The sequence below is a fragment of the Poecile atricapillus genome, chromosome 1 (genome assembly GCF_030490865.1).
Source record: "Poecile atricapillus isolate bPoeAtr1 chromosome 1, bPoeAtr1.hap1, whole genome shotgun sequence".
Lineage (NCBI taxonomy): Eukaryota > Metazoa > Chordata > Aves > Passeriformes > Paridae > Poecile > Poecile atricapillus.
In genome coordinates this window covers 94,046,084-94,065,307 of record NC_081249.1, presented here as the reverse complement: position 1 = coordinate 94,065,307, position 19,224 = coordinate 94,046,084, and the positions used below count along the sequence as shown (strand labels likewise).

The following is a 19,224-nucleotide window of genomic DNA, read 5'->3' as shown; positions in this document are numbered from 1 at the left end:
CCTTCATCTAGGGGCTGTTCAGACAGGAAAAAACCACAAACCTACTTGGTGACCACAGTGACCAGCCCAGAGCATTGTGCACCAGCAGAACAAATCACAGAGCTGTCTCCTTTCTTCTTCCTGAAGGGTGGAGCTCTTTTCATTCTTCTGATATTTTTTCCTCGTCTTTTTTTTCCCCAAAAAACTTTTTAATATACCAAATATGAAAGTCAGAAAACAACCATTTCCAAAGCAGCAGAGGTGCTGAACCACATAACAAAACAAGGTGGCAGTAATGAATATGAATGTTGGTGTAGATGTGTATAGATCTCTAGAAAGACAGAAGTTTTGAAGGGCTTGTGGAAAGATATCCACTGTGTGAAGTACAGCATTTGAACTTGAGCTTGATATTTCAAACTGTGATTGTGGAAATAGTGAAGAGGAGTTTTTAGGGTACTTTAATCAATGTAAGCTTAATCGTATCTCTCCAGTAGGTTAACAAAATCCTGGTCTGATGAACTGCAGAGGGAATCCAGGAATGCTTAAAAGCTTGCTGTCATGGTTCCACTTGCCATATGCAGCATTGGTTGATGTCAAGAAAAGAGAGCAGCTAAACCTTTGCTATCCAGTGTTTCTTCTAGTAAGTCTGTAGCAGGAACCTTGAGCTCATGGCCAGCCTTCAGAAGGGCTACAGGAAAGCTGACAGTGACTCATCACAGTCGTATCTTCAGGCAATGATTTCACATGTCCTGTAGAAATAGCAACACCACCTAAAATTTAGCCCATTATTGACTTACTCTTTATATACTCAGATATCAAACATAGGAGACATTCGTCGGTACACTTGATGCATCCTAATTTAGCAATCTGAATAATGGAGCAGAGGTAGTGTAATATCCATCCTCTTTCTTTCAGGAAGTCTCTAATTGCCCTGCCTCTTAAAAGTGGAAGACTCCGAGCTCCCAAGTGCTCTCTGATTTTAACAGGACCAACTGCTGTTATCAATGGGAGTGTTCAGTAAAAAAGCACTTTTCTGTGTCTCTTGCTACCTGAGGCTGGAGAGAACTATCAACATGAATCTCCAAGCTATTTATGACATTGTAGGTGAAAGTGGTAGGTTGGGACAAAAGGCAGAAGGAGAGAGATATGAGATGGCAAGTGTAGAAGCAGGAAAACTTAGCAATTGAAAAAAAGGAAAATGAAGCCTCAACAGTGGGCAAATGAGAAACTAAAGCAGACAGTGCACAGCAGACTACACAGTAGATAGGCAGCACTGGAATATACTGGCAGAGCTGAGTGAGGATAGTGGTCTAGAGTTGTCAGGGTTAAAATGTATTTGCAAAGGTGGAATAAGAATTTTGTGTGCTGATTGGTATTATACCTTCCCCACCCAGGCCATCCCTTCTTCTGTCCCCCATGAGGATCTATGAACACACCTCTGTTTACATTACCTTTACAATCAGAAAAGAAAAAAAAGTACCATTTTGTTCTTTTGAGAACTGCCCATGAATTTAAACAACAGACTTCAAAACAGTGACTCATCAAACCAAGTATTTTAGTGGGTTTCCAAGTCTGGATTAGTAGCATGAATCTTGGTGTCACTGGTACGAATTTGTGTCATGGGTCTTTCAGCTTTGTCTCAGGGGTTCCTGTTAAATGAGCACAAACATTTATGTTAGTCATTCTTTTTCAGGGAACTCAGAGACATTCCAGGAACTTGTTTTGGATACCAGACTGTATGTTCAGACTGTATGTTCGTCTCTGGGGGGGGGTGTTCGCTGGTCTCCTGTTGGGTGAAGCAGCCAAACCTCTTGGTGAATCTCACAGGCTAAAGCAGCTTGAGGGGGTGCAAGTATTGAAAGAAGACACCTTTATTCAACCTGTACCCATCTACTTTATCTTTTAAATGGGAAATGTCACCAGGGCTCTAAACTGAAAGCCAGCTGTCTCAGGGTGCTCCGCTGATCATGTAATCCTGGCTTTTGCTATAGAAAATGCTCAATGTGTTTCCAAGGAGATGCACTTGTCCCTGGTTTGTATCGACAGCAATGTCCCCAGGTGGTGATGGCAGCAGGTTCCGCATTGCCAGGGCATGCTGTGTTTCTGATTTCTGACTACCTATGGCCAAGGGACATTGACTGCAGTCTTGACAACATTTTTGGAGTCATGGCCCCCATGCCCTGACAGTTGCAGTGGGTTATGTGAGTTCCACCAAAGCTGAACAGTTCCTGGAGGACACAAGAACCTCTCTGTTCCTGAGCAAGTCTCTCACGTGGCCAGTCGGCTGCTTGTTCTACAGCAAAAGGGCAGAACAAACAAGGAAATGGGTACTTCTGAAGGCCCCAGCATAAGAGTGTCACTAACACTTGGGAGAAGAAGGCTGGGAAAATCTTGATGTTCCCAGTGACAGCAGAAGAAGGCAGCTGGGGACTGTCTCACCCACAGTGACTGCACAACAATGGGACACCTGCACCCCATCTTTCTTCTGTGGATTGCATCTCCTCTCTCCATGGCCTGTGGAAGGAATGTGTGAAGGGATGCAACTCTGGGTTTCGTGTGAAATGAACGGACCTTGTGTGGTTACAGATCCTCATGAGGGCTGGATGGAGGCAGCTGTGACGGTGGCAAGGCAGCCTGCTGGGGTGCTGTGGCTCTTTAGCACGTGGCCCACAGTGTTTACCCCATATTCAGCAATGCTGATAAGGAAGAGGCTTGTTCTTGCTGCTTGTTGTATGCTGCTCCCTCAGCATATCATATCACTCTCCTGCTTCGATTCCCTATCATTTCCTGACTCCTGACAGCTCTGCCTCCCTTCCCTCCAGCAGGTTATACACGCAGACCATGAGGTCCTCTCCTTCATGGGAGGAGTGCAAGAGAGTGCAAGAAAGTGTGCAGAAGGGGAACGACATATGGAGAAATTACTTCAGAGGGGAAGGTTCCCCCAAAGTCAGTTCAGCACCTTCTGAGACTGCTGGGAGAAAACAGTGACAGTGAAATCTTGAGAGAGGTGGCCTTTCGCCTTTATCACCTGAGGGGGGTGTGAGACTGTAGACAAAAGCAGGCACTGACTTTGAGAGGGTGCTGTAGGCTGAAGCCATCCAGCTTCACTATTCAGAAGTGTCACCATCAAGATGAGACCAGCACACAGCAGCGGTGAAAGTCACGGAGATGTACACCAGACATCCTCAAACCAGGAGGCACTTTTAGAACTTGTTTTTGGGCTGACTTAGAAACTGGAAATCATCATCATCATCAGCATCATCATCATCATCATCATCATCGCAACAATAATTATGTTTTTCCTCATTAAAGACTGATTGGACTTTATCAACACTAAAATGTGTGCAGACCTTCCATTTGTGACAATATTTAGCAAGACTTATTATATTACTGTGTTAACTCTGTAACTGATTATTGTCACCAGAAATCATGTGGTAGTCTTAGATTTACTTTTCTTCCTCCAAACAGGTAATGTGGAATTTGCTTCTCTTTAGAACTAATTTTCTCTTCTAATTCTGACTACCCTAACAGCCTGTATCCTTCAGTCTCCAGTCTCCTAGTCTTTGGAGGGGCAGATCCTTTAGGGAATCTCTAATGCTCATGGTATTGCCAGAAAGCTTCCTCTGCTTCTCATAGGAAAACCCCTTGGCCTGGACATCAAAAGCACCATTGATTCTGCTGGTGCTGAACAGAGATCTCTTCTTGAGGATGGTGGCTGTGTATTCCATTTGAGGAAGCACAGCCTCTAAGAGATGAAGGACAACCCACCTTCTATGAGAACATCTGACATCTTGAACTTCACTGGGTAAGCCTTGTTAAAAACTGTGGATTCCTTACAAATTTCTGCTCCCCTTCAACTGAAGACTCTTCCCAAATATTGTTTTTCAACAAGAAGCCCAAGAGTATGAAGTTCTACCATCCAAAGGCCAGCAGGTTTGGTGGTACATGCCAAGGGAACTTTTTTCAGCAGAGCCAGTTTATCTGAAGAAACAGCCCCTCAACGGTATAGATTATTGCCCCACACAAGTGACCTGAGGCTCAAAGTAAGTTTATTTTGCCTGCAGTTTTGGACAGACAGCAGTGTGAGTCTGATGAGATGACATCCAACACTCTCATGTGCTGTCTCCCACTGCTAGTGAGAGTGGAGCTCAAACAGGTAACATGCAAAAGTCACTTGATGGGTGGAATCTGAGAATTCATTTTATTTCCCTAAACAGTACTAGAAATGCCCTCATGATCCCAGTGCATTTGTTGTAACACAGTAAGAACATGATTAGCATTTAATACTATTTAATAAATAGGCTGATTAACTTAGGCAACAGTAATCAGTACTTACACAGATTAACAAAGTTGACCAGTCAGTGGTGAGAAACAACCATGAGAATATGATATATCAACTCTGATTTGCATTTTAAGGTTGAATTTGGGCATCCTTTCCTAGTACCCTGAAGAAGTCTTCTTCCAAAGAAGACTCGAAGATATCTTCCAATGAAGATACATTTGGCTATGACAGGAGTCTCTATTTCTTTATTTTGTGTTTGTTGCTGAACAGGGGGCAAAAAACTAATCTGTTATTTGGAGTGCTGTGAGAATGGGAAGAATGGAATTAATTTTTGATCTGAAACTTTATAATGTCTTTTTTGTTTAGGTTTATAAATCAGCAAAGCTTTGGAGGAACAAGATTGTTTTCAAATCCAAATTATTCTGATAAATCCAAATCAGAGTAGGTAATTTTGGTGACAGTTCCTCTGGACGTGGGGACCCCAGGCATCCTGTAAAGCAGCTGCAGAGGTTCCTCACAACTCCCTCTCTGTCTCCAATTAAGAACTGGGCCAGCCAAGTACCTGTCAGGGGTGGGGTTTACTCTAACAGGGTGTGGTTCAGCCAGACCCCCGATGGTGTTTCAAAGCCTGCCTTCTTTGTTGCACTTCTCTCAGGCCCTGTGTCCATAGAGCCTTTGATCACAGCACATCTGTCCTCCAGCATCCTCTTTCTGCAAACTTACATTCTTAAGGTCAAACATTTTCCAGCAACAGTTCACACATGTAGCAACCCTGAGCACAAACTCAGGCTGGGTGGAGAATGGATCAGGAGGAGCCCTGAGAAGGACCTGGGGCCATTGGTGGACAGGAAGCTCAAAATGACCCATCAATGAGCACCCACAGCCCCAAATGCCAACTGCATCCTGGGCTGCATCCAAAGCAGGTGGATGTGGCCAGCAGGTTGAGGCAGGTGATTCTAACCCTCTGCTCTGATCTGGTGAGACCCCACATGAGGTGTTGCATCCAGCATAAGAATGATGTGAACCTGCTGGAGAGAGGCCAGGGGAGGGACATGGAGATGACCTGGGGGCAGGAGCAACCCTTCTATGAAGATGGGGTGCTGGTGCTGTTCATCATGGGGGATAAAAAGGCTCCAGGGAGATGTTATAGCAGCCTTCCAGTGCCTAAAGGGGGCTACAAGACAACTGGAAAGGGACTTTTACAAGGGCTTGTAGTGACAGGACAAGGGGGAATGGCTTTTAAATTAAAAAGAGTAGGTTTGGATTAGATATTAGGAAGAAATCCTTTACTGTGAGGGTGCTGAGGCACTGAGACAGGTTTGCCCAGAGATGTTGTGGATGCCCTATTCATGGAAGCATTCAAGCTGAGACTGGATGGCATTTGAAGCAACCTGTTTGAGTGGAAGGTGTCCCTGCCCATGGCAGGGGTTTCAAACAATTTTTAAGGTCCCTCCCAACCCAAACTATTCTATGACTCTATGATTCTGTATGATTTGGCATTTTGACTGGAATAAAGGAATAATTACTGAAGGGGGTTTCCAAGGGCAGAAGCTTTTCAGCTCCACCCCAGCCCCTCTGAGGTAGTTCAGGACAAGGAGCAGCTGGGTGAGTGGTGTGTTCAAGTGGTCCTCCCCCCTCTCCTACTGCCAGCACACAGCCCATCACTGGGGCTGTGGTGGGCAGGAAATTTCAGGAAATTCAGTAATTGTAATGAGATTTACCCAGTCCTGCTGTCTCGTTTGCCCTGTATCACAGGCACCCAGGATGTATTGTATCTTGAAAACTTGCTTGGCAAGGAGTGACGGCAGCTGCACTGGGGCAGGTCTCAGCAGAAGGCAGCCCCATAAACGACTTGCTGATGACCTTTGATTTAACTACCAATGTGTAGCAAGCAAATATTTAAACCCATGCCATTCAGAGGGGAAGCACAACTTTAGCATAGGGAACTCATGCTGCTGTGATAGCCCTGGGCTATACCCAGGAAGGGGCAAGCAGCCCTCTTCCCCTCCCCTTCCACTCCAGCAGAGCAGCCTGCCCTGCCCATCATGCCCTCACCAGGGAAGGGGCAGATGCCCAGACCCAGACAAGTCGGGTGGCTGCTGTACCAAGGAAGACAGGAGTTTTAAAGCTGTTTCAAGCCCAAAGACAAAATAACTGTGGCCATTCCTCCTGCCCTCGTTGCCTGTGACCCCATACAAGCAGAGGCTGTGTGACAGGGAGGCCACCTCTGGATCTGGCTGCCTGCTGTGACCAGAGCCCCAGGGGGCTGGACCCAGCTGCTGGGCTTCTACCGTGGTTGGTACCCGCATACTGACTAGTCTTCAAGGAATCTATTGGTGCTAGTCAGGTGCAGCAACAGGCCAAGAGGGTGTTTATCCCTCAGAGTGGTGCCGAATTAGCTCTTTTGGTCAGTTTATAATTAGGTACTTGCACTTAACAGTATTCTGCCTGTTGGATTTTTATAGTTTTGTCTTTTCTTTTTTAAACATGAAAATAATCAGTCTTAAAATAAAATAATTTAAAAAAAAATACCTTGGGAAGTGATCTATAAAAGGAGAAAATCCTTGCCAAGGGAACGCCACAGCAGAGAGCCCAAGCCACAGAAAGCCCGGTTGAAGGCTTCACTGTGCCGCAGCTTCTCAGAGGTTAACCAGGGTCTGTAAGCAAACAGCTTAAAGAAGGAGCCCGGCTTAGAGCCTGGGTCTTGGGCTGTCCCACAGCCTACCAGCCTAATGCCCTTCCAGCAGCCCCTCCCTCCCAAAGGCGATGCTGGGCAAACAGAGCCAGCCCTCGCCCTCTCCTCTCGCAGCGAGGAACCTTCTGCGGGGACGGAGCGGACGGCTCGGGGGCATCGCGGCAGAGGGTGTTTCGCTCCAGACGGGCGCAGAGCCATGTGTATATAAAGCCTGGGGCAGCAGCCCGGGAGGATTGTTTAGCACAACCACACCTCGGCTCGCCTGGCAGCACGGGGAGGCACTGCCGGAGCACCTGCGGCTGAACCCCGACGTACCCGGGTGTGGGAGCGAGCTGCCCATGGGCCCCCGGCTGCTGCTGACACTGATGCTGCTCCAGGCAGGTGAGTACCAGCTCCCGGCCCCTCTGCCCTGCCCTGCCTCCCCCTGTCCAGGGACAGCCTCTCCCTTGCCATCAGCTTTGCGTGCTTCGTGCCAGGAGCTCCGTGTCATTTGGCCAAGTGAGGGAAAAAAGTGTCACTAGACAATCCTCAACTTCAAGAGAGGGACTGTGTAAGTGAGCTGCCTGCCTGCCTCACTTCCCAGCCCCAGCTAGGGTTTGCATAAACCGTATAAACACGGGTCTTTTTCTTTTTTGATAGTTTTCTGCTACAGAGTTTAGTGTCCATGTTTCGTAGAGATACCTTATTTTTATACCAGTGGCCATGGAGTGAGCAGTTTTCGATGCATCTGAATTTAAAATAATTTTAATAATAATAATTTTTAAAAAAATCTGTTTATAAAAGCCATAAATTACTGCTAACGTAAGGCCACCTACACACAGAGGCAACAAAAAGTTAAACTGGCACGTCTGAGGTTATACCTGCAACAGAGTTTGAAAAGGAAAAAACAACCCCCTGCCTTCATTTACAGCAAAGGCTGCCAGTTTAAGCAGGAAATAGTGTTAAGTTGTCAGATTCACCTCTGCTCACCTCTCTGCAGGTAGGTTCTTCTCTAAGGTGCTCCATTAGTAGTTTAATGATTGGACACACTGCTAACAGGACATTTTGCTAGGAGCAGGCTGCTGTGGAGACTCAGACTTTTTCAAGGCTTTCCTGGCTGTGTTGGCTCAGCTGCCTAGCACAGAGAAAGCAATTTCAGTTCTTGGTCAAGTTATTAGCTGTGCACCTGAATATTAAAAATGTACTTGCTGGGGCTGACCTCTCAGCTGCAGCAGCGTGCTGCTGGCTCAAAACCCAGACAGCTTTCAAAGAACAGGAACATCAGAGGCTGCCTGGATGCCTCTTGCAGAACACACAGCCCTAAGCACACTAATTGAGTCTTTTGGACTCAATTTCCTTTGGGGCGTTCTCTCCACTTTCATAGCAGCTCTGCACTGTAATTACAGTTCCTTGATCCCCAGAGATATCCCCAAAAGAAGAATGGCCTTTCTTCTTCTGGGTGAGGTACAGTTACCTTACACCAACCTCAACCATTTTCAGCCAGTGACCAACAGACCAAGCCCAGCAGTCCTGGCTTAAGAGGCCAGTGAAAGACAGCTAAAAAAACTTCAATCTGTTTGTCAGAAGGCTGGAATTCCTACAAAGAAGTTTTTGTCTCCACTGGAACATTTTCAGGGTCTGCAAACTGCAATAGATCGAAAAAGCATTATTTATACCTCCAAACCCAAAGCAGCCCACTACTTGTGATTTCCCCTGAGAGCTAAGCCCCCTTCTAACTCTGGAGCCTTGCTGTTTAGACAAGGAAAATAAGTGGTCTCTTTAGTTCTCAATAAAACCATCCAATGTGTTTTTAACATGAAACCTGAACACTCAAGTAGTGTTTAGGTGAGTGGCCGCTTACTTTTTCAGGAATGTGCATTTAATCCCCGAGGAATGCCAGGAAGCAGACAGAGGCTGTGCTGGGATGGCCTGAGGTGTCGATCCCTGAGGTGAAAATGGTGGCACCCGCTCCTGCTGGGGGGTCAGGCTGGGAGAGGGAGCAAAGCCCTGCCTTGTCCTTCATGGGGAGGGACCCTCCTTGTCTGCACTGGCATTTGGATTGGGCTCGGAGGGCAAGCTAGCCCGGGAAATGCGGGAAGAGGCCCAAGCAAAGGGATTAGAGGCTAGGTTTTAAAAGGAAAGCAACTGTTTTAATAATAGTATTGAGTCCTTGGGTGGTTTAGGGGATTAATTAGCCCATGTTTGCACAACACTTTGAAGAGGTCAAGCGTGCTGCAATAGCCAGGAGCAGGTGGCAAAGAAACTTCAGTGGCAAGTTCCCAGCTCCCAGGCATCACCTCCCTCTCCATCCGAGCATGCTGGAAAGTCCCCCTGTTTGATTTTGGAGTGGTTGTGCATGGGTGGGATGAGCAGATGAGCCAAGCTTTTGGGCTGAGGATTTTGATCCTACCAATAAAGCAGCACAGAGTGCACTTGGTCCTTCACAGTAAATCCAGGCATGAAATGCTCCAAATTTGTCACTATAGCATGATAAGCAGCAACGTTTGCAACTGAGCATCACAGTGGTTTGAGTATCTGGGGCAGGGTACCCTTGGTTTCCATAAATCACAAGACTGTTAGAAAGACTTGTAACTCAAAAATCCCCAGACTGGCTAGCGTGGCCATCCACACACTCCAGGTGACACAGAGCTCCTTTCTTCTTTTTACCCCAAATCAGTGCAGCCCATCTGTTATGACTTAGGTGGAACATAATAACGGAAGCAGATGCAAGTGTTGCCAGCACTTCCAGAGTTTCAAAAGAAAGCAGCTATACATACATCTTGGTTAATGGAGGCACTTTGTCCTTGACAAAGTATGTAATCCACAGGGTCAGGGCTGTAGCTGTCCCTCCATGCAGATTAATAAGACTATCAGTATGTTTTGCCACCTGGAAAATGGGTTGAAAGATCTTGAATAGTAGGGGAAACGTGGATAAGGCAAGAAATCTTGAGCAACATAGAAACTTCATTTCTTTCCACAGAGCTCTGGTTAGGTCTGGTTGCCTGGCTGTACTCTGCTGCTTCATGTCCCAGTCAGGACCATAGCATAGCTGGAAAACTGTTCCAGGTTTGGGACTCTGGAGTGCAGTGAAGCCCAGGTGGCCCTGCATGGTGCTGGCACAGACCCTGCAAAACTTAACAGCTTGGGCTCTGTGATGTGCAAGACCAGGCACACTGCTCCTGGGCACGGTACAGCTGCAATCACACACTAGTACATCAGAACTAGTAAGTCCTGCTTGAACTGAGCTCCTGTGGAAGAAATAGTATGCTTGGGTATTTCAGCACCCACCTTTTGATTATCCCAGACCTCAGGCAAAGCTCCCTGCACAGTACCCTCTGCCAGCTGAATGTCATGACCAGTTAGGTTGCCAGGGCTGCACCCAGCCAATCAGTCAAAATCAAAACCATCCCCCTTGAAGGACTGTAGGAAAATCAGTAGCAGGAATGTTTAATCCATGTGTGTAACTGTGTCCTGTCTTTGCAGTTTGGAAAGGTGCTCTGGCAAAGTCCCATTCACTGCACACTCGAGGAATCATTGAACTGGCTGGAGCAATAACGTGTGGCACGGGACGGTCTCCCTTGGCATATATTGGCTATGGGTGCTACTGTGGACTGGGAGGAAGAGGTTGGCCTAGAGATAAAACAGACTGGTAAGAGAAACCTCAGCTATGTGTCCAGAAGCAGTGCAGATCTCTCTACTTTTTTCTGTTTGTGCTACTGTGACTCCACTGACTCATTTGCTGCCTTGTGGTCAGGGAACTTAATGTATATGAACATACAGGGGATTTGTGAGTGACTCATGTATCACTTGGGATCTGAATGAGGGTTTAACCTCCTTCTGGGTGACACCAAAGCTCTTAGGACCTTGTATTATGTGGGGTAGTGGGCAAAGGAGAAACCAGGATGTAATTTCTTGAAATAGCTGAATTTTTTTCCATAGAGATCACACCCTACCTGACAAAAGGATTGTAATTCAAGGTATTTGGAGGGTTATTTCACCCAGATCCTATAAATGGAAGTGATGGAACTATCACTGTTTATCCTCTTGAAGAAATCTGTATTGTTGCAAGGAATAATCAAACCTGTTGCCTTCACTGGCTGTTAGTTTGCACTGAATCAAGGTAGAATAATAAGGGAGAGCATGGTGTTATTTTCCCTTTTCTTTGTTAGTGTGGAAGATGTTAGGCTTGTTATTCCCAACAATTCCCAGTGTCGGAGGTATTGCAATCAAAGGCTTCTTTCCTGTACTGTGCAGTGAGCATAAAGAGAGTAAACGAGAGTAAAGCTGAGGATAGCAGACTCTTGTGTGCTCTGAGCCTGGTACTTGCAATCTGACAGGTTTGAAATATCAAAGTACACAAGTCTATCTACAGTCAACAGACCAGGTGCTACTAGTAAGCAAGCTCTGCTTTTAGCAAGGGTGAAGGTAGTCTGCAGCTCACTGGGAAGGAAACTGAGCCTTCCAGAATACTTTGCTGCTGGAGACATTGCAGGCTGCTACAAAACCAGATTTTGCTAAATTAGAATGACAGAAAAACAGGTGGGGGTGGGGGGAAGGAAGAGAAGATGTCAAGGTTAAAGGTCTCTGTGGGCATGAAAGAGAAGTTATCTGTCCCTTAAGACTAATGGAGCTGTCTTCATTAATGCAGCGAGATGTTTCACTCCCAAAGCCCTCTCACTGTGTCCCTTTATTTGTCTGTGAAATATTTAATCTATGAAACAGTCAATATGGGCCTCACAAATGATGAGTAACTGCAGTAATATCTCTTGACCTTCTTATCACAGTGCTTATCCACAGCAGTGTATGTAAGGTGTTTAATTATTTTTGTTATCCTTTAACAAATTTCATAATAAAGCCTTGAAAGTAAAACATGACTTCACTAATTTGGAGTACTGCTTTTATTGGAGTAGAGCAGAAGCTGAACAGAGTGACTTAAAAGCTGTTTTCCATAGAGGCTGAGTGACATCCAAACTTGTGACCCTGGGAGATGCAGGGGGAGTCAGCACTCCTGAAAAAGAGAGAGTAAAATATGGCCACGAGTTCATCAGCCAGTGTTTCTGCTATTGTTTAAATTCCACAGAGGAATTTAGGATTTTATCCTAAAAGCAGAAAATGAGACTTTGCAAGTGGAAATACCTCAAAATATCAGATAGTTTGTAAAAGGGAAGCTTGATCCTCTAAGTACATTCATCATCATTCCTTAGCTACAATGCTTGGCTACTGTAGAAAAACTTATGAGTTTTATTTAGGTTCTTAGCTAGGAAGAATCAGCAATGCCACACTAGATTTAGCCCTAAAAATTTCCATTTCTATCTGTTAGAGAAATACTGATATCTGTTGCTAAGAACTACTGCAATGATTAGTGTGGTTGAGTACCCCACACCTGTCAAAGTGACCACATTATTTTCCATATTTGCCATTCTAAAAAAGAGAGTGATAAAACTACTGGCTGTGAGTGACAAATACTGTTTGAAATTATTCACTGCCTTGACCTTCTAGGTTTGTTACAGAGACCTTTACAAAAGGAGTAATTTTCCTGTGTGTAATTCAGTCAATCTGTCTAGACAGGGCTAGAGTGCTTCTAAGCACCTCTCTTTTATGTGCAAAAGGAAAAAAAGCCATTGAGTGGGTAATCCTTTTATAAGGTTTGTTCCACATACTGACTTTGATGTGGTGTTGTCAGTAATTACCTTCTCCCTTTTGTTCCACTCTCACAGTTCCATCACTTCAAGGCATAATGACATTTCTTCCACATAGAGTCAATAGGTTTGTTTCTCCTTCTTTCTGTTCTCCTGGATTGCTGCAGCACCTGTGATATAAAGTAGGACCTGAGGGTGCTCAGCACTTCCCTGAAAACATCATGAAAGGCAGGGTGCCTCTGTGACTCATCTAAGTCACAGGATCATTAAGGTTGGAAAAGATCTCTAAGATCATTGCGTCCAACTGTTAAATCCTGGCAAACCCATAGGGAAGCGTAAGATTTCCCCTCTGTCGCAACGTTAAAGCAAAAGGAAAAGACACACAGCAATGAGGGTGCTGTTGATGTGACAAACACAATGTGACAAATTCTTACCTTACTGGCATTTGCTCAACAGCAGGGGTCTGGCCAGCTGATCCCTGCGGACCAGCCGGAGCTGTCTGTAGCCATTAGGGCTGTCTCGTAGCCCGGGCACGATGAGCAGGTTGTTTCCCAGCCAGGTGGCACAGTTGTGTTTGTTTGCCATCGCTGATGAGCGGTGCTCTGCCGTGGTGCTGGCTGCCTCTGTTTGTGTTGGTGTAACCCAATGTTAGCAGGTTATTAAAAGCTTAGCACCACTCTGACCCGGGTGCAGCAAAGGGCATTTCCAGACTGGAGGGGCCAGTCTGAAGGCAGCAAAGGACAACAATAGGATTACTTAGTCTTCGTTCCTTGGCAGTTCTTTCAGATGTTTGTAAAATAGAAGCTGAAAATCTTGCTTTGTGCTGGAGTAAAGTACCTGTCACCCTGCTGCAGCTGTGGGGATCATCAGGAGGAATTCCTGTAAGGGGAAGCAGAATTGTGCCCCAAATCCTGTGGTCCTGCAGAGTTTATGCACCTTGCCCTGGTTTAGCCAAGCCAGATAAGGAGCAGTGAGTTCTCAAGCTAGTTAAAACACCATTTGCTTGTGCAAATTCAGTGCTCATTTGCTTGTTTCTGTCTGATTCACAGAACGTCTTTTGCCCTCTACAGTATCTGTCCTCACTTCCTCACTTCTCTCTTTCTTTTTGTTCCCTCTGGCTCTCCATAAAGAGCAATTTCTTTCCCTGGGCACAGAGGCTCCTAACATCTCCCTTTGCCCCTTTGCCTTCACATTGTTCTTCTTCTCTCCACTCCCCCATCACTGACACCAACTTTACCAATTTGGCTACTGACTCACTTCCCAGACCTCACAAACCTTTGGTTTCTGTAGCTGGCACTCCCCTCAGCTCAGGCTGATTTGTGGCCTCCAGTGCTCAGTGTTCCATATATGAGACACTAGTGATGGGCCTGCTCTGCAACCTATCATTCCCCTGAGGATGGGTTAAGCTTTGCTGAAGCTTCAGGATTTTTATGTAAAGTCAGGCTGCCTCATTTTTTCCCAGTTAGTTTCTGCTCTCTGTAGAGTCACAGTGATCTTGCAGAGATGCTTTCTGGAAATGCAGATCACTGCTCTTGGGCTCCAGCCTCCGACCTTGCATCCTTGCTGAAACAACCTTTGTTATTCAGCAGAGAACTAAGTGCTGAATCTTTCCTCAGTGAAATTTGAGTCCCTAAACTACCAGAATAAAATTCAAGTGAGGTCAAGTTTTCTGTAAACTCAGAAGTAATTGACAGTGAGAATTATCTCAGACTAGTCCATAGGACAGATGTCATCAGCTGAACTTGTCATCCTCATTCCCTCTCTGGTCACTGAAGCACAATTGCACTTTCAATTCTGATGCTTTTCACCTTATGTTAGATCTCTGCAGCATGAAAATATGAATTATGGTGCAGATGTGCATAGAGGAAAGATAGGTGAATATCTTAGATTTAGCTGATTTTTAAGGTTCTTAAGTTAACTGGTATAAAATTTCACCATTGAGACTGATTAATTTGTAGCCTGCCCTCGGAACCTTTATGGGCCAAGGAAACAGGTGAACTGAAGAGATAAAGATTCTTGGTGATATTGAGGAAGGCAAGAAACATCCCAATTCAAAGATTTGGGATGGGTTTAAGTCTAAGCTAGTGAGCTACAACAGCACAATTTATAGGAACAGTTCTGCTCCCTTTCAACCAGATTACCATATCTTGACCACACATGTTTTCATGAGGGCAAAAGCTCAGAGGAAGAAGCACAGTGGTCATGGGAGCAAATATGGCATTAATGAGCTCCTGAGACATGTGAGCTTCCCCAGAGATGCCAGGATACTTGCTCCATCAACAGATGATTTACTGACAGGCCAGGGTTAACATTGCTGTCATGAGCTGCGTGTCATGAGCAAAGCACTCCCAGAGTCTATGTCAACAGGCAGAATGCAGGAGGACACACAAACTCTCTCTTTTTATGTCTGCAGGTGCTGCCACAGGCACGACTGCTGCTATGACACAGCAGAGAAGGAAGGCTGCAACCCCAAGGTGCAGCGCTACCAGTGGGTGTGTGAGCAGAACACCGTGCGGTGCGGTAAGGAAAGGCTGGCTCCTGTGGCATGGGTTTCCCTCCCTCCCTCCCTCCCTCCCTCCCTCCCTCCCTCCCTCCCTCCCTCCCTCCCTCCCTCCCTCCCTCCCTCCCTCCCTCCCTCCCTCCCTCCCTCCCTCCCTCCCTCCCTCCCTCCCTCCCTCCCTCCCTCCCTCCCTCCCTCCCTCCCTCCTCTGTAGGTACCAGGCTGAACAAAGAACTTTAGGGGTCCCAGAGGCAAGTTTGTGTTTGCCAGGCTGGTTTCAAAGCTGCTTTAGGCAATGTCTGTTCTCTTCCAAGCTCCCTGCCCACTCCTTGCCAGGAGCTGGGAGGAAAGCTGGGGCCCCAGCACAACCCATTCCAGGTAACCTGAGATCTCCCCAGGCTGAAGAGCAGGAGTGGGGGCCATGGAGCCCACAAGCCATCTTAGTTTGGCAGGGATGCAGGTGACTCTCTGGAGATTTTCTGCTCACTGGCATTAAGTATATCCATTCCCACAACTGTGGGTCTTCTTTCCATTGCAATTCTGGCCCTCCCTCCAGCAGGACTGTCCACTTTTTTACTACCCTTAAGCACTGCTGGAGAAGAGCCAGGCTATTGAGCATGGCTGCAAGACAGGTTAAATAGGATGCCAGCCTGCACCTCTGCCCTGTGTGGGGCTCCAGCCTGAAGTCCTGGGGTTCCCAGCAGGGATTTTGACCCATGCAGAATCAAATGCTCTCGAGTGCTTCAGGCAGACAGCAAGTGTGGGCTGTGCTCAGCTCTACAGCTGGTACTCAGTCAAGAAGGTTTGAATTGCACAGTCACAGCCCGTCAGTGTCTCGCACAGTTTGTTTTGACATGCACCAGATGACTTGAGTCTTAGAATTTGTCACTTGTATTTCTAAGTCTCCAGAAAGCTCCTGGTGGTAAAATCCATTGTAGAACACTTTGAAAGTTTGAAAAGAAATGGTGAAAGTAAAACTTATCCCCATAACCATCAAAGTTACTTGCTAGAACATTAAAAGACTATTTCTACCTTATCAGAAAACCATATTCTACTGGTACAATCCTCAGCCTCACTGGCAGCTGAAGATGTGCCAGCAGATAGGAGATGTGACACAGCACATCTGCAATTACTCTTTTCCAAGATTCAGAACAATCTATTAAATACAAAGTGCTGGCAAAGGAATGTGTCACTTTAATGTACAACCATTCTCCCTCCAGCCTACCCATATTTGATACTTTTGCTAGTTGATTAATATTTTATGCTAGTCATTTCTCAGGAAAAAAGTCCAGTTTCTCTTTGCTGTGAAGAAACATTGCAAGTTGCAGATATGAGATGTATCATTGAGTCCATTGGAATGGACATAGGAGTGCAATGGGCTGCAGTTGCTCTGACTTGGCTAACAAGCATGAGTTAAACAAATTTCATTAATTCCTTAACTGATGTCCAGGTAAGACCTGATGCATCCATCAACTTTTCTCCACAAGCCCTCAGCAGGCTTCCCTCCCCCTGATAGCCCCAGTGAGGAGGAACAATAGAAATGTGTTTTGAAGGCAAATTTCCTACCCCAGGCTACAGCATGGCAGGTCTTACTGGGATGTGAAGGTATAATGTCTGATCCCATTCAAACAAAAGAGATGAAGAATTAAATTTCCAGGCATGCTTGCTGAGCTCAGGGTAATAATGTCCAGAAGTGTTAGAAGCAGAACTGTTTGCACTGTCATTCCAATGCAGTGGGAATTAGATGCCTGCTGCCTGACACGGTATCATAAATACAGACATTTTCATGTAAAAGAAGTAGAAACTCATTGACATTTCTCCTCTTTTTGCTACCATTGGGTAGTTTTGTTTGTGGAATGAAAAAAACTGGCAAAATCATATTCTTCAGTCTAGATATGCCATCACCTGTAGGTAAATTTAATTCAGCAGATATCTGGAATATAGAAAAGGCTGTTAGTTGTGGGGTCTGGTCAAAAAAATCATTCCTGTCTAATAGAAATGTTACAAAGCCAGACTTTTGTACTCACATTTGATGAACAGTTGCTGGCACAGCATAGGAAGAGCTCAAGGAGCAGAGGGTCAAGGAGAGTATCAGGCAAGACTGGTAGCTAAGAAAAAAGTGGCCTTAAGTCCTCATTGACCCTTGAAACACTTTTACCAGTAAATACAAGATTATTATCAGACCAGTTTAGGAAACATGGGCTTTTCTTATTTTTCAGATACAGGGCTGATCCATCAAAGTCCAGTGAAATCTGGAAAAATTCCTATACTTGTTGCAGTTGGTTTTGGAGTGAAGCCTATGTGCACTGGTACATTAAACTGCCTACTGCAGGGTTTTGTGGCTGTTAGATAACCCATGGCAGCAGCCTCAAATAAACAAGGTGCTTACTGTGCTTTGAAATAATATTAACCCAATAGCTGCATTTAAACCACCTGGAGATGAGATGAGATTCATTAACCCAAACTCAGTCATTTGCAATGTAGCCTTCTAAGCTAGCAGCTTTGATGCTATTTATGGTCATGTAGTCATACAGTTGCATTCCGTATAGTTCTATGTATGACTTTGATCACTTTGTTAGCTGCTGGCTCATAAAAATCAGGTACCTGGCCCTGCTGCAAAGCTCCTTGGCTCCTCTGACGTGATCAGAGAGATACAACAGCAACTGATACAGCAAGAGTGAAGGATGCCTGGTGGGTGCTCTGATGCCCTCAGGTTTCTCAATATCCCTCTGGGAGTCTCCTCCTTTCAAAGTAGTGTTTTTTTCTTTTGAAATCAGTCTGTTTTGCAGAGGGAGGAGTTAGAAGGGAAATTCACCGACTGAGGAATGGAGGAATATTTTTACTTCAGGCTAAGATAAAATAATTTTCCTTTTTAGCTTTGACTGCTGAATTAAACCCTCATAGTTCACACAGTTCTAGAAGCAGGGAGTACTCTGTGCTGAGGAGATTTTTATAAGCATTGCCAATTTACATTTAGCTGCTACTTTCTGATGCTCTTTGTCACCGTAAAGGTCAGACCTGTTGACAGAGAGAGGGCAGGGGAGGGTCAGATCCACTCACAACACAATATGTTGGTCTTGCTGCCACAGCCTTTGACCCCTAAGGGCTGCTTTTTTAGGGAATTTTTCTTCCTAAAACTGTTTCTTGTCTTGGATACAGAACCTCTCATCCTCGGCTCACATTTTCTTTTGCAGATAACCTGACAGACCGATGTGAAAAAATGGTGTGCCTGTGTGACCAAGAAGCAGCCAAGTGCTGGGGAGCAGCACCATACAATCCACACTTCATCCTCTGGCCAGACTTTTTATGTGGACAGACTCATCCCACCTGCCACGTCAGCTATGGGGGGCCGGAATAGTCTTTATACAACCTTTCTTCTAACAATTTGAACCTGAAGGTTGTGGAATAAAATTTTTCCTTGTTTTTCAGGTCTAACAGTGGTGTGAGAGAATTTCTATCAGGGCAGGAATTATGGGGAGGAGAAACAGACCAGCAAGGTGTGGGGTGGAGTTGCCCTTTCTGTGAGACACACTTGGAATGTATCGAGCTCTGCCTTTGGGTAGACAACAAGCACATCAAGAGCTCAAGGATTAGGAATAAAGGGCAGACTAATAGGGGTAACACTGTTGTGGGTGTTTGCTACAGGCCACCCGAGCAGGAGAAAGTGGATGAGGCCACTACAGCCAGCTTGAAGCAGCTTCAGTCACAGGCCCCAATTCTGGTGGGGGACTTTTAACTACCCTGACACCCCCTGGACAAACAAGAGGTGACAAAAGTGATGAAGGGACTGGAGTATCTCCTATGAGGAAAGGCTGAGGGAGCTGGGTCTGTTCAGCCTTGAGAAGAGATGACTGAGAGGGGACCTCATCAGTGTCTATGAGTAACTGAAGGGAGGGTGTCAGGAGGATGGATCCAGGCTCTTCTCGGTGGTGCCAAGCAATGGAACAAGAAGGCATTGAGTAGAAACTAATAGACAAGGAGTTCCACCTGAACAGGAGGAAGAACTTTACTGTGCAGGTGACTGAGTACTGGAACAGGTTGCTCAGAGAGATTGTGGAGTCTCCCTCACTAGAGATATTCCAGACCTGTCTGGACACAACCCTGTGCTCTGGGGTGATCCTGCTTGAGCAGGGAGGTTGACCCAGATGAC

At 45.8% G+C, this 19,224-nt stretch overlaps 2 protein-coding genes across 6 annotated transcripts in view; one reads left to right on the top strand and one right to left on the bottom strand.

The window, feature by feature from the left end:
* Positions 1 to 286: 286 nt before the first annotated feature.
* LOC131574958 (natural cytotoxicity triggering receptor 3-like) overlaps positions 287 to 19,224 on the bottom strand; it is a 32,665-nt gene continuing 13,727 nt past the window's right edge. The window contains exons 5-6 of one of the 5 annotated variants that reach the window (XR_009276637.1): positions 13,009 to 13,298; positions 287 to 728 (exon numbers count right to left, since the gene is read on the bottom strand). Coding sequence is in view for 1 of the 5 variants with exons in the window: in XM_058829934.1 (XP_058685917.1) it covers positions 13,223 to 13,298 (76 nt within the window). In the remaining 4 variants the exon portion in view is untranslated. Of the gene's footprint in view, positions 729 to 11,797; positions 13,299 to 19,224 lie in introns of those variants that run through there. The other 4 variants (XR_009276634.1, XR_009276635.1, XR_009276636.1 and 1 more) reach the window with 4 other exon arrangements.
* On the top strand, positions 6,853 to 18,523 carry LOC131574960 (phospholipase A2-like). Its single transcript, XM_058829936.1, has 4 exons — positions 6,853 to 7,337; positions 10,419 to 10,584; positions 14,988 to 15,094; positions 18,269 to 18,523. The coding sequence occupies exons 1-4, from the start codon at positions 7,028 to 7,030 to the stop codon at positions 18,430 to 18,432; spliced, it is 747 nt and encodes a 248-aa protein (XP_058685919.1). The 5' UTR covers positions 6,853 to 7,027; the 3' UTR covers positions 18,433 to 18,523.